This window comes from Poecilia reticulata, linkage group LG22, assembly GCF_000633615.1.
Source record: "Poecilia reticulata strain Guanapo linkage group LG22, Guppy_female_1.0+MT, whole genome shotgun sequence".
NCBI classification, from domain to species: domain Eukaryota; kingdom Metazoa; phylum Chordata; class Actinopteri; order Cyprinodontiformes; family Poeciliidae; genus Poecilia; species Poecilia reticulata.
The window spans coordinates 14,056,920-14,070,790 of NC_024352.1; the positions used below are offsets into that span (position 1 = coordinate 14,056,920).

At 37.3% G+C, this 13,871-nt stretch overlaps 3 protein-coding genes across 7 annotated transcripts in view; 2 read left to right on the forward strand and 1 right to left on the reverse strand.

Annotated features, from left to right (window-relative positions):
- Window positions 1-1,349: 1,349 nt before the first annotated feature.
- syf2 (SYF2 pre-mRNA-splicing factor) lies at window positions 1,350-7,876 on the forward strand. The gene is made up of 7 exons (XM_008399600.1): window positions 1,350-1,412; window positions 1,700-1,798; window positions 1,934-2,059; window positions 3,650-3,767; window positions 5,483-5,573; window positions 6,337-6,435; window positions 7,523-7,876. Exons 1-7 carry the CDS (start codon window positions 1,395-1,397, stop codon window positions 7,686-7,688), a joined length of 717 nt encoding a protein of 238 aa, XP_008397822.1. The 5' UTR covers window positions 1,350-1,394; the 3' UTR covers window positions 7,689-7,876.
- A 1,040-nt stretch (window positions 7,877-8,916) lies between these two features.
- rsrp1 (arginine/serine-rich protein 1) lies at window positions 8,917-11,989 on the reverse strand. 5 transcript variants are annotated; one of them, XM_008399601.2, is made up of 5 exons: window positions 11,767-11,988; window positions 10,661-11,361; window positions 10,380-10,555; window positions 9,324-9,389; window positions 8,917-9,245 (listed from the first exon to the last, which is right to left on the reverse strand). In XM_008399601.2, exons 2-5 carry the CDS (start codon window positions 11,337-11,339, stop codon window positions 9,102-9,104), a joined length of 1,065 nt encoding a protein of 354 aa, XP_008397823.1. In that variant the 5' UTR covers window positions 11,340-11,361; window positions 11,767-11,988; the 3' UTR covers window positions 8,917-9,101. The 5 variants fall into 5 exon arrangements, 3 of the variants coding, with proteins under 3 accessions (XP_008397823.1, XP_008397824.1, XP_008397825.1); XR_532599.1 differs by lacking the exons at window positions 8,917-9,245; window positions 9,324-9,389 and adding exons at window positions 9,706-9,798; window positions 9,988-10,052 and having other exon boundaries at window positions 11,767-11,989; XM_008399602.2 differs by lacking the exons at window positions 8,917-9,245; window positions 9,324-9,389 and adding an exon at window positions 9,595-9,798 and having other exon boundaries at window positions 11,767-11,989.
- A 1,460-nt stretch (window positions 11,990-13,449) lies between these two features.
- mgst3b (microsomal glutathione S-transferase 3b) overlaps window positions 13,450-13,871 on the forward strand; it is a 2,276-nt gene continuing 1,854 nt past the window's right edge. Inside the window, exon 1 of the mRNA XM_008399606.2 lies at window positions 13,450-13,547. Within this exon, the coding sequence (XP_008397828.1) occupies window positions 13,529-13,547 (19 nt within the window). The 5' untranslated portion in view covers window positions 13,450-13,528. The remainder of the gene's footprint in view (window positions 13,548-13,871) is intronic.

A 13,871-nucleotide genomic window follows, 5' to 3' on the forward strand; every position in this document is an offset into this window, starting at 1 on the left:
AATTTGTTTTAATTTTATTATTGTTTTCTACTTTCTTGCTTTTATTTTTGTCTGTTTGAAATAAATAAATAAAGTTCAGACCAAAGGTCTGTATTGAGGTTTTATTTTTGTATCTATTTGTAAAAGCATTTTAATAATTGTGTAACGGTAAGTCCCTGTGCTGATAGAGGACATCCTCAATTTATTTTTTCTTTATATTCCATGTGGTACTGAATGTGAGTCTGTTCTTCAGCTGCTCATATTTAATCACGCAGATTAAAGCCACCTGCACATTGTGTGTTGTATACGTCTTCTTTTGATTTATGAGACCTATTTGATTATATTTATCATAGTCTCATCAGGACCAATATTACATTTAAACATTGTTCATTGACTGAACTCATTGTGTCATCCAAAATAGCAACTTTTTGGCTGCAACTCAGAGCTTTTTTTGTTAAGTTAGACAAATTGTCCACAAATGTTCAACTTATCGGGGGTTCTAAATCCTAAACTATAAAGCAAAAATGAAAAATTGGATCATATTGCACAATTTAGCCAAATACTGATGTACAAATGACTGTTTTGGCTGTCTAAAAACTGATACATTACTTATTTTCTAGCAAATGCAGAGGTGTAATAATTGCAGGGTAACCTGTGATTCAAAGCTAACAGGCACACAGTGCTAGAGAAGGTTCATTGTAGCAGCCTATTGACCTTTGCTTTAATCAAAAACACCAGGAAATTGAAGTGGAGACCAATGAGCCAGAAAGAAGTTCTGGTGGCTACTTCTATCTTCTGTTTCCATCAAAAGTGAGAACTTTAATGTGGAAATGACACTTTTCCTAATTGTTGTATGCAGAGACAACAGGCTAACTACAATTGTCAGTGTAGACAGAAAACTTCTTTTGAATAGCAAACTAATTATCAAGCCTGGACTGAATTGTTTTTTGAGTTTTTCTTTTTCTTTTCTAGTGTCTTGATATGATGTTAATTGGTGCTATAAAAAATAAACTGAATTAAACTGAACAGAAATGAACAGTACTGTGAATGTGGAGTGAGTTAATGCAGAAACAACAAAAACAATTTAATTAGTGCAAAAATTGCCGTGTTTTGATATTGGATTTAGAGTTGCTTATGTGACACCTGCAGCTTCTATGTAGTTTTTCTATTTAGACTATTTTGTCCCTGTTAGACCTAAGCTTGTTATAAACCATTGGTTTCAAATTATGCTTTCTTATTTACTCTATAATATATCTAAAATTATTTCTTAAAAGAATAAAACTATGAATAAAACAGTGAATTGTGTTATTGTTACTTCTCTTTAAAGGTTAATTACGCTTCCCTTGTTATTTTCGTAACATCCGGTACAACTGACGAATTTCCGATTTTTTTTTCTTCTTCACGGAAGAACAACGATGGCGTCTTGTAGTAAGGTAGTCGTATTATAGTGTTATTTACATGGGGAAATATTTGTATAGCTACAAGACAATCGGTAGTTATTGTTGACTGTATATATAAGAGGTGAATCGGCTTAGATGAATTATTGTTTAAAATGTCGTGTTGTTGTGCTAAGCTAACTGTAGTTAGCCTGCATGCTAACTAACTTTTAATCTGTCAGCTGTGTTCGGCTATTCAGACCGTAATTTTAAAAACTGATCACAATAAACGAATGATTTGCGTCGCTTTTTGTATAAATCCTGATGTTTTTTCTTTTTTTAAGGACCCAGTTGCCGCTACTGAAGAAGAATCGACAGAAACTGCGACTTCCCAGAAGAGAGAAGAAAGACTACGTAAATTCAGAGAGTTGCATTTTAAACGGGTAAGTTGTTGCCAGATTCATCTGTATTTTCGGTAAATGACAAATAACTTATGGAAATACCCGTTTAAGCGTCTATGTGTGAACCTCATCAGCATATAACAAAATATCTTCCTATAAATCTTATTTCCGTCGCAGAATGAAGCTCGTAAACTGAATCATCAGGAGGTGGTGGAGGAGGACAAGAGACTGAAACTTCCTTCAAACTGGGAAGCTAAAAAATCCAGGTTGGAGTGGGAGCTTGCCGAAGATGAAAAGAAAAAGGTATTTTCCACTATATCTGTAATACAGTACTGCGTTAAAAACACTGACCCACTCTTGAGTACCTTATTGTTAGTTTGCGAAGCTTTTCATATTTGGAAGTCTTGATTTATTTATTTTTTTCTGTCTTTATACTCTGTCATCATAATTCTTTCCACACTTATTATTGCAGGAATTCAGTCGTGGTGATTACAGGTGTTTTTGTAGTTTTTTGATTGTATCTTAAAGCAGATGATTACCAACTAGTTTCACGATAACGATTCGTTAAAATCATACAATTTTATCTTCTTGCCTTTGATGCATTTCTTTATTCTTGCTTCACTAAAGAGACAGAAGTTTCCAAAATGCGTATTCAAGAAATCACTCTTACTCCGCTGATTCATCTCTTGACGTTGTTATGCATAGGCTGGAATCAAATTTGTGTGGTTTGAATTCCTTGAGCAAAAATGCCGTGGTATCATGATATTCGCACAAACTTTTAAACTAAAGTGCATAACATGAAACGGCTGCTTTTTTTATCAGTAATAATCAATTACTGTAGCAACAGTAGGAATACCTGCTGGTTTTCTGTTTTAATGGAAATAATACGGTCATGATGTTAATCGTCATAACATTTGTATAGCAATTTGTGCAGAATGGTAGAGAACCTAAAAAAATAAAGGCAATAAATAACTAATTGTAGTAAACATACTTATTATTCCATTTTTTTTTTGTTCTCTAGACTCTCTCTTTCTTTGGCATGTTGTTAAAAGGCCTTAGAATTTGTAATAAACTCATCCTTTTTATTTTCAAAACTTTAGTATACAATATATTGAATATTGCTATCAAAAAGGACTACTTGAATCCAATGTTTGGGTATGTAATATCATAGGAACCATGCATTCATACTCTGCTTGACAATAATATATTTGCCCAGCTGGATGATAATTACCCTGCCATTGTTGTCTCCTTATTTACATCTTAGTAAACCATGGCTGAGAGATCAAGGCACAAATGTCGGTGTTGTTGTGCTAAGCTTGCATGCTAACTACAGGTTAGCATAACTTTTAATCTGTCAAATGTGTTCCGCTGCTCGGACAGATGATGACCCCATCGTCTATCATCACAATGGGAAAAGGAAAGAAAAGAGGGAAGAAAATGTAGCCTAATGGCACATATATTGCGGTTATATTTTAACCACAGTATCGATATATAGACGTTTAATGTTTTCTTAACAATTTGCAGGCCTGGTACCTAATTTGGTTTGGCTTATAAAGGCCACAAGATAGCAAGAAAACATTACAACGTTGCAATTAACCAATGTTTTTTGATCACTGCTCACTTCCCCTTACATCATCATAATATCCCTGAGCCTTAAGAGCTCAGGGACAGATCTATACCAGAGATCTACACCAGATGTGGAAATAAAGGACAATGAAACTCCAAGTCGATTAATTATATTATTGACAAGCATTGTAGAGTTTTAGTGGGTTTTTTTTTTAATGACAACTATCAGTGCAATCTTTCGTGATTGAGACATTGCACACGTTGATATTGCAGAGAAGATTGAGGTTTGATAAATTGTGCAGCTCTGACTGAACATTTACCTTCAAGGAATGCGTGGCTCGTGGTGAGGACTATCACAGAGTGAAGCTGCTGGAAATCACTGCGGATGAGGCAGAGCGATGGGAGAGGAAGAAGAAGAAGAAGAATCCGGACACAGGATTTGCAGGTTTGATGGCTTCACTTAGACGTTGAAAGAAAACATCTCAGTTCTATTTGGTTTCACCTGCATTACAGGTCACATGTCAGCCATTGGAAGATGACGTAAGATACCCTTTTCACTACTTAAACAAATTTCTTTTGGTATTAATAAAAAGCTTATGTATTCAGTGGTCACAGTACAACAGGATCCAAGTTGCATAGTAGTCACTGGGATCATACTACCGACAACAAACCTTGTCAGATTGTATTAAATAGACACTGATGCTGTATCTAACTTATGGTATCCAGTTTCATGTTTTCCCTCTGCTTTATTCAGAGGTAAATCATTATGACAATGATGCATATGTTTTAAAACGCAAGTTTTATCAAGATAAATTTGCTTTAACAGATTGAAAATATCAAATATTAGGAATAGACAGAATCGGTTGAACAGGGACCAGCGATCAGAATAAACCTCCAGTTGGTGAACATGCCAACCTCCAGTTGGCATGTTCACCTCACAGCGCCTCTTTGTGGACCCTCTTACAAAGTTAAGAAGCATTTATTTACAATACCATTAACTTGTTTAAAAATGAAGAAGAAATGGCAGAAAAGCTGTTTAAAATAAAATAGTCCGTCATGGAAAATACCGAATTTCTAAGGCAGCTGCTCTCTAACAGATATGCCGTAACATTACTCCTGCAGAAAAATAATAATTGATGATGGCCCTGGGTAGAAAGGCTAGTAAATAATGTTAAATGCAGTTTTTCTATCCTCTTTTGTTATAGATAATAATGGAAAATCTGTCCCATATAGGGTTGTCAACTAGTACAAAATGCAGCAATATTAAATGAGAGAAGAACACATAGGTTGTGGTTTTTTTTTTTTTTTTTCGGGAGGTGGGGTGGAGTATTTGTGCACATGTTCCATCCTGTCTTAATAAGATTAGGTCCCATAACTTGAAGGAACCACAAGGATTCTATCTTTTAAATAGGCAGCTCACCGCCCACATATTCAATTTAATGATCAATTCACGGGATTCACTTTAGTTTGAACTACAGGCGACAGTCTAATCTATCTGATCTGATCTCTGTTTAGGATCTTTCACAGCTAATGTTATTACCAAACATTGTGTCACACACTAAAATCGCTGTCAGTTCCAGATTACATTCACTGTGGAATCCTCCTGTGAGCGTTTTAACTATATCTGGAATTAACATTCTAGGGAATGCCGTTTAGATCAAACAGTTTTATTTTAGGCATGGGTAACCCTGTTCTCACGCTTTCGAACCCTCTTCGTCTAGTGATTAGTAATGAATTGCAGTGTGTCGATTCCAAAAGCAGAGCACTGGGATTCTGTTCTTCCACTGTGCTTCAGTGTGTGAGTGAGAAACATGTTGACTCTTTGTATGGCCAGTTTTCCATGATGGCAGATTGTGAAGCAACAATATAAGCGCATACGTCTCCAAATTGAATCTGTAGAGAAAAGAACTTGCTGCTGAATGTGGCTGTCCTCCAGTGTCTCAATCTCCCTCCACCAGAGGGGATTCAAGAGAGAGGATGGGAGGAGGGAATATGTCTCTTCGGCCCTGCTTAACCAGCTGCAGCTTGTGTTACTGTGCCTCGTGCCTGCTTGCTGTTTGTTCCACTAATTATAACTTTTTTCTTTTTTTTTTTTTTTGTTTTATCTTGCCATCTCCCACAAATACACACACACACACACACACACACAATGGACTACAGGTTATGCAGAGGCCCAATTCCGACAGTACCAGAGACTCACTAAGCAAATCAGGCCAGATTTGCAAAGCTATGAGAAGCAAAGGGAGGAAAGGTATGTGTGTAAGAATACAGTGCTGTACAAAATTGTGTTTTGTTTTCGAGATTCCAAGTTCAGATATCACTGACTTTTTCATATAAATATTAAGGAATTATTTATTTAAATTAAGTCCCAATATCTTGCTGAAAGGATACTTTCTAGGTAGATTGGTCATATTTCAAGTAAACTAACGACTTTCAAAAAAAAAAAACCCACAACAAATTTAGTGTATAATGTTATCATTTGAGGCAGTCTTTGTTAACTCACATTATCACATCAGTTATGTCTATTATTAAAAATTTGTGTGACAAAAAGCTAAGTAAGGATCATGAAGTTGATTGAAGGGCATAACTGAAATCTCAAATAAAAAAGATGAATTGTAGCTATTGGCCAGGTGCAACCAACTCAGAAGTCACTCATCATGTGTTCATAAAGAATTTAGTTGATGTTCAGCCATGCACTCCTCAATTTGCCCTGGGATTTTATTTTGACATGGTTACACAATTCAGAAAAAAAGTTTTGTAAAGTGTAGATGCACAGGACATGCATGCTAATGTCAAGAGGATTTTGGTGCCTGGAGGCTTATTACCCTTTTACTGCTACCACATGCACCCTAGCAAAGGAGTCCACTGTCACGTATGCCCAGAAGCAGCATCATCTTCCTTGTTTGGATGCTTGAAATCACAATGGTGGAATAGAAAAGTCAGTTTAAGTGTGTTAAAATGCTGGTTATCTCTGGTTATGTATTTCTAATTCTTTTGCCGGTGCTGCTTCACAGCGGTGAGGATTTCTACCCCACATCCAATAGCCTGAGCTACGGCAGCCATGTTCCCACAAAGGACGGCATTGACCGCATGGTGGAGGATGTTGAGAAACAGTAAGTCATAGTTGTAAATTTATAGAAGTTCCCTATTATGTCTTGACCTTTAGGTAATTTGAGCTTCCAATCCAGTGACATTTTGACATGGCAGCTTTCTCAGATCAACTGATCCATCTTTGTTATAAAGGAGCAGAAGAATGGCATAAGAAGCTAAAAGTATGAAGAAACACTAATTCCTTGTTAATACCCTGTTTACCCAGCCTTAAACCCCTTTTTGAAAAGCAAATGTTGGAAATCTACCTTAACTTTGGTACTTATCATTGGCTCAGGCTATTCCTGTTTTTCATTTATCTCAGAATGAGAGCGAGTCGAGTCACACTGGCACACCACAAACATAGTGTGGCGATACAGTAAGTGTCAGCGATGTAAGTCGGCTTCTGTGATAGACCAGAGCCTGTCTAATTTGAAACAAAATCAACTCCAGGGTATAAATCCTGGTCCAAAGCAACAGTTGATCTTAAAATTTATGAGGAAATACAGTAAAAGCTTATACAACTGGGACAGGCATGTCAGTGTAGATAGTAGATGCTTTTTGCACCTAGCATTACTGTTACACCATTACATCATTTCCTTATTTTGCTCTGTGAAGTTTTGTGCATTTAGTTTTGAAATGCACAAATCTAAAGTGTGCATTTCAATACATACTTTAGTTTTTCCTTGTGTGTTTATATAAAGTTATTTTAAAAAGTGTCTGCACTCCGGTGTGCCTCAAGTCTTAAAATGTTTGGGCTCCTTAACGTTTGATCGCCAGTGTTTCCCCAAGTTGTTCTGTATTTGACAGTCCTAGACTTGTGTTGGAGATGCAACTGTAGAACATTAGACAAGGACTTAGCTGCCAGGGATGACGCACAATAATGCTTTGAAGACATGGTGAATCAAGAGTAGGAGCTCACAAATTGACAGTATTTTCCTCAGAGCCATGTACGTGTGTGTTAGGTTTTCCATCCCCACTCACCCTACCAAATTTAAGCACATGCCCTCAAAAATATTGCTTGCAGACAATTATTGTTATTGGATATGCCATGGGTAGGAGCCACACTGGTTCATGCAGTCCTTCATGGGTTGTTTTTTTTGCGATTGTCAGGATTGAGAAGCGTGCCAAATACAGCCGGCGCAGGGCGTACAACGACGATGCAGACATCGACTACATCAACGAAAGGAACGCCAAGTTCAACAAGAAGGCAGAGCGCTTCTATGGCAAATACACAGCAGAGATCAAACAGAACTTGGAGAGAGGAACAGCCGTCTAGTCTGTCCCGTCACCTTTTTTTTTTTTTTTTTTTTTTGCTTGCTTTTAAGCAATCTGAGTCCTTTGATTGGTGGATTTGATCTGACATGCATCTCTTATATTTTGTCTTCTGTTACTTTGTACAGTATTAAACCTTAGAAAAGATATTCCCCCTCCCTTTTTAATAAACCATGTCTAATTACACAGTAATCCTGCTTGCTTATTGGCTTTTGTGTTTGCTGTGTGTGGTCTTATGATTGAAATATTTTAAGCTTAAGAATAAATATTAACTACCATTATACCTTCATCTCAGTACTAACTTGCCTAAGGCTGTGATGTGACCAAGAAAGCCTTGTGACTGGCTGAGAAGAGCATGCAGGTTCCCATGCAAGCCTATTCCTGATCTGCAAATGCAGTGGCATTGCACCCTCTGCAGGACCTTTTTGGGAGGTTAAATGCACCCATTTAGTATTTTTCTGAAATGTTTTTAATTCTTTAGATTCCATAAAGAGGCACGATTTTAGTTTCTACTTTAAGGTTGATATACCTGGGGATACTGTTGGAGAAACATTTGCTGTGGCACATTTCAGAATGTCACTTCTATTGATACAAGTTGGAAAAAAAGACTTGAGGTAGATTTCTATCAAAGCAATTGTCTGAGCTCAAGTTGGAACAGGGACATGTAGTCTGGCTGCAAGAAATTCCAATGTGCAATTAATTTTATTAGTGATAATTCTCTTGATTTATTACACAGCTTTGCAGTTCAGCAATAATTTACTAACATTTGTGCCAAGATGCTGTCAAGGCTGCCACCAACAACCTTTAGGGTTGCTGGAAAAACAGCCACAACACCAAGCACACCTGCTTCTGAGTTTGATTACACCCATTTGAAAAGATGTAACAATGTCCTGATAATACAAATCAGCAAATTTATCTGTTTTGTAGGAACAGGGTAAAGATGCATCATACTGAACTGGGCAACCATGAGCCAATTTGAACTAAATTACACACATCCATTCTGATTAGGATCTAAATATGTCAAGAGGCAGAATTGCTCATGATTTTAAAGAAAACAGTGCCATCATGTGGGCTTTATAGGAACTGCTACTGTACACATTTATTCAACAAACTTGACTGTCTATTCAAACATTTAAGAAAATATTGAGTAAATATTAAGTGCTACTTAGTAACACTGCCAACATTGTCACAACTCAAATCCATTTTGTCAATGTTCAAAGAAAAAAAAGACATTCTTGATTCAATTCTTTATTAATAAATACACAATACAGAGGAAAAGGAATAATCCCACCTGAACGAATTCTTCACAGCTTCCCATTTAAATCTTTAACATCTGAAAGAAAATGACCACAAAATTGATATTTCACAAACTATGTACATTATTTACAGTGTCCATGTACTCAGCCACAGAAATGGCTTAAGGGTGTTTGTTTGGACTGGAGTTTTGCCCTGCACTGATGGGAATCCAATGGTCATAGGGTTTCCGGCTTTCAACGCTGTCAACTCTGGGAGTTACCTTTGCAGGAGATGAAGCCACCACTGTTGGCTTGGCAACTGAATTCTAGAAAGAAAAAAAAAAAAAAGGTTTCACACATTTTATTCCAGATTGTTTTTGACTGTCTGCACTCAAGTCACTTACATTTACACTGAAAGCAATTTTCCTGCTTTCCATCCTTGGACTGGACACACCAGGCTCTGCCTCGTCCTAATTCAAGGAGAGAAACAGATTACAAGTTACTCATGAGCAAGGAACTGCGCTACAACCTGAAGTTCAAACTGATGGACTTCAAGGTCTAGTTAAATAATTCTACTTAATATATGGCACTTTCAAACTGCAGCTTTCATGCAGCCCTTCATTACTTAAATCATATCTAAAGGACGGACCTTGAAGCTGTATAATAATAAAAAAAATACAACGTTTAAACTGGAAGAGTGATGGAACAGTGATCAAGACGCAAGTTCCCCAGCCCCTCAGCACACATCTTGTGTACCAACTTATCTTTAGGATATGGAGAAGAGTTGTCTTGACTGGAATAGTCATTATAATGTAGTCCACACACCTGTGCTCCTTCAGCGAGTGGCAGATTCTGCCAAGTAACAATAACCCATTTCATCTGAAAGCATAAATACATTGTAATGGCACAGAACTAACACCTAACTAAATTATTTACATGTTTGTGCAATAAGCATATGCATGTAATCTAGAGTGAATTGCTATCTTAACTGTATGTGCTTATTCCATATATTAAACATACTGCAACATCTAAAGTCAGAACATGTCAACGCAAACAAATGGTTGTCACCCATGTCACATGACAGCCTTTTAATCCCAGGTGCCGATGAGTGAAGGAGACCACTGTCATGTTATCTATGAAGACAGGAATAAATACAGAGAGCAGGTGTGTTCCCTCATGGGTCAGGTTAACAAAAGACAGGAAATAAAGAAAAAGAAACTAGACCAAGAGCAGGTAGTACATTTGGTGTGCTCTCAAGAAAAAAAATCATGTAAGGAACCTAAATCTAAAAAAAAAATAAAAAATTTAAAAATAGTTACTTCTATGCAACTTTCACCAAGCCAATAGCAATGTACTGTAGCTACGAGAAAGAAAGAAAAAGAATTTACAAAGAATTTCTCAGTGACCGAGGAGGCAATTTCTTCTATAGCATATTTTTTATCATTAGTAAAAACACTCACGTCTAAATGAGTCTTTTGGGAGCCATGCCTCACCCCTGTAACAGGCTCTGGTGAAGAACTTCTGGTTGCTGGCTGCTCTGACAGGATAGGCTTCACACTTTCAGGAAGGTCCAGCTTCTCCACTCCAAGCATTCGCATAGCATTGGCCTTGGCAACTTCAAGGAGTTCCCTTTTGTCTGTGGACCACAATGAAAATAGAGAAGACAGTTATTCAATCAATACTATTCACCACCTGTACAAAATAATAAAAAAAAACAGAGAAAAAAAAAAAGTCTACTCACCACGCAGGCTTAAACTGACAGAACGTCCAGATGACCTGGATCGCGATCGCCCCCTGTAGGGCATGGAAGGAGATCGAGAGAATCTGCATCTCAGCTGACTTGCTGGTCTCCTGTACCTACTCCAGCGTGCTGGAGACCAAGAACGGGACCTGGACCTATAGCTTCTGCGATGGCGGGAATATCTGTCTGATACCGGGGAGCGTGTGTAGGAGCGGGAACGAGCCCTGTAGTGGCGTGGTGGGGATCGGCTGTAGGAGCGAGAACGTCCCCTATAGCGGCGGGGTGGGGACCGACTGAAGGAGCGAGAGTGTGCCCTGTAGCGCCTGGGTGGGGACCGGCGGTAGCCGCCATAACTGCGGTGGTTATCACATCTACAGCGGGAAGAATGTCGGTGGCATCGCGGATAGGATCGGGACCTGGAACGGGACCTGGAGCTAGAGGATGACCCGCTCCTGCAAGAAGATGAAGATGAGGAGGATGAAGACCTGTTGCGTCGACAGCGGCTTTTACGCCCTCTGTAGTCAGAACCGGTGGAACGGCTGCTGGCAGAGCTGCTAACGGATCGCGAGCGAGATCGGGAGTGTGAAGAGCCTGGGCTCTTCTGGTCGAAGATCACATTGATGCCGTCGCTCTGGCGAGCCTGTGCCATATCAGCGTGAGAGTCAACCTGTGTAGCCATCTCTAGGTTTTTCTGCCGAACCCTGAAAAAAAGATAGAAATTAAAAAGTTACTATATAGGCATCTCTGTAAAGCAAACGTAACTTGATTTCATTAAGTTTAGATAGTCTATTATACAAATATTCGAGTACTGTAGAAATATGGATGACGTAACTAAATTCTACACAATACTGCCCCTACTGACAGCAGTAGCGTTGCGCAACTCCAACGGTTGAACGGAGAGTTCTGGAAATTTCCTGACTCTCAGGCTAATAGAGCTCGGCTAGTAGCTTAGCCTAGTTCTTCTAACAAGAAATTCTTTGGGTGATTCAACAACCACGTTTATATGTTAATTTAAAAGCAAATAGCTACACAAAACATCAAAACAATGCTCTATAAGCACTAAGCCCCCAAGAAACGAAAATATAGGCGTGTTGCTGTAGTCTTACCAGTTAAAATGTAGCTGGTTGGTCTCCTTATAAAAACGTCGACAGAAACGGCTACTATGTAGAAAACACTTAAACGTTTGTTTTCACAAGGCGCGAGAGTAGAAGATCTGCTAAAAAGCTATCAGATATATTGTCTTGTTTCCAAATGCTGAAAAAAGAACAAAACGTGTCCTCTAATGTTGATCCTCCAGTCGTCGTTACTCGAATGACGATGAGACTGCAGCTGCAACTGCTTTTTAGGAAGCCTCGGGAAAATTCCATTCGTGTGCTGCCCGGCCGATTCGACGTTTTTGACCAATTCACTATTAAGAGTCTTCTAAGTTAGCGGGAAAAGCCCAGTGTTCTCTAAATTCAAGTTACCATACATTTGTTCATTGAGAAATGTTTAGAATTTTGTTGTTTTCTATTTCAAAAGGACTGTGAAGTTGAGATTGAATTAAAAAGAAAATCCAGTTTCTGAACTCTCCAAAAGAATCGAATCAGTTTCAACCTTTGCCTTTCAGGAAAATGGACGGGCACGGGTTTTTGTTTCTTTCTTTCTTTTTTTGCTTATGTAAGTGCAAAGCATAATGTTTTCGAATTTATAGAAGTGGTGAAGATACAATTTCAGCCTTTTTAGCTGCATAGTATATAATAGTTGAGTTTATGGTCCATTGTGCAATAACCGTATGGTTAACAAGCCTATATTATTTGAATTATGTGTTATAACTAATTCATCTCTTTGCAATCATTTTTACTTATTTAGGATTACCCCAAAAGTAACATCATTGTATTAAACATTTTTAACTGCTAAATCTCTATGCTAAATCATTCGCCTATTGCAGGTCAAAGTACAGCTCACTTTGAGAGCTATACTAAACTCATTTTATAACAGATTTACTCGGTTTACAGTTAAGTATTAGTTATGAAAAAAGTAAATATAATTTGTTTGCAAAAATTGTGTTGCATCTTAAAATGCAGGTCAGTGTAGAAAAGTTGTGAGATTCTTTGCAGTTCCAGAAGCATCACTTTGTTTACCCTTCAATAACAGTTTATTTTATGTTGCAAAATAAAATGAAAATATCAACTATTTAGGGTCAATGCTTCAATTTAATGCTAGAAATAACAGTTTAACCTCCCATCTCTGTACTATGTGACATCATGTTTGTTATGACATGGAAAAAATACATGTTTTATATGTATCTTTGTCCTATTTGGACGTTATATTGGAGAAAATGTAATCATTGTCCTTTCCCCTTAATAGCAGACGTTACAGTCGATCTGGCGACATTTTATGTAACCTCTCCTGTTTACTTTGAGTAGACGTAGAAAAACAGATTGCGCAGGTATAGCCATTTCCTGTGTCAACGCCATATTGTGATGGTCATTTTTAGAAAAACGTCTACTAGATATAAAAATTTTTTTTAGATACAATTGTACTACTTCGAAGTTTGCTATAACAGAAATCTATACATTTCTATTGAAAATAGCATAGGTGAAATGTGAGATTTGTATATTTCTTTATTTTTTGTTTACTTATTAATTTATAATTAATAATAAGTTGCAAAACAAGTTAATAGCTAACAACTTGTGCGACTAAATTCATGCTAAAAAAATTGGTTTGGAAATTTGATCAAAATTTGACATGTTTTTCATATTTGAGGAAATATGACAGAGCGAGCGCTCTTAAGAACAAACTATCTTTGACGTATTTTTCTCCGGTAACCTTAACAACAAAAATGTTGGCAGTTTGGAGAAAGTAAAGGGCTCATGAACACTCGCAATGCACTTCTTTCCTCTTTGTAAGTATTTATGTGTGTGGGAGACACATTTTTAGACACGTGTCGCTGTTTTTTCTTGGATAATAAAATGTAGAGCAGTGTATATTATCTGAGTGTAGCATTAAGTTGAATAAGTCTATTCCATTCTGTCATATTTCAGTAAAAAAAATTATAAAAGACCTTTAGTTAAGAAAATTAAGACGTGCGTTGTGACCTTTTATTAGCTGTTCAATGACAGTCACGTGTTGTGAGGATAGATTTGGTTGACTAAAGTTTATATTGGCATTCATTAAAATAAAAAAAATAAAAAATAAAAAATAAAAAAAATAAATATATATATATATA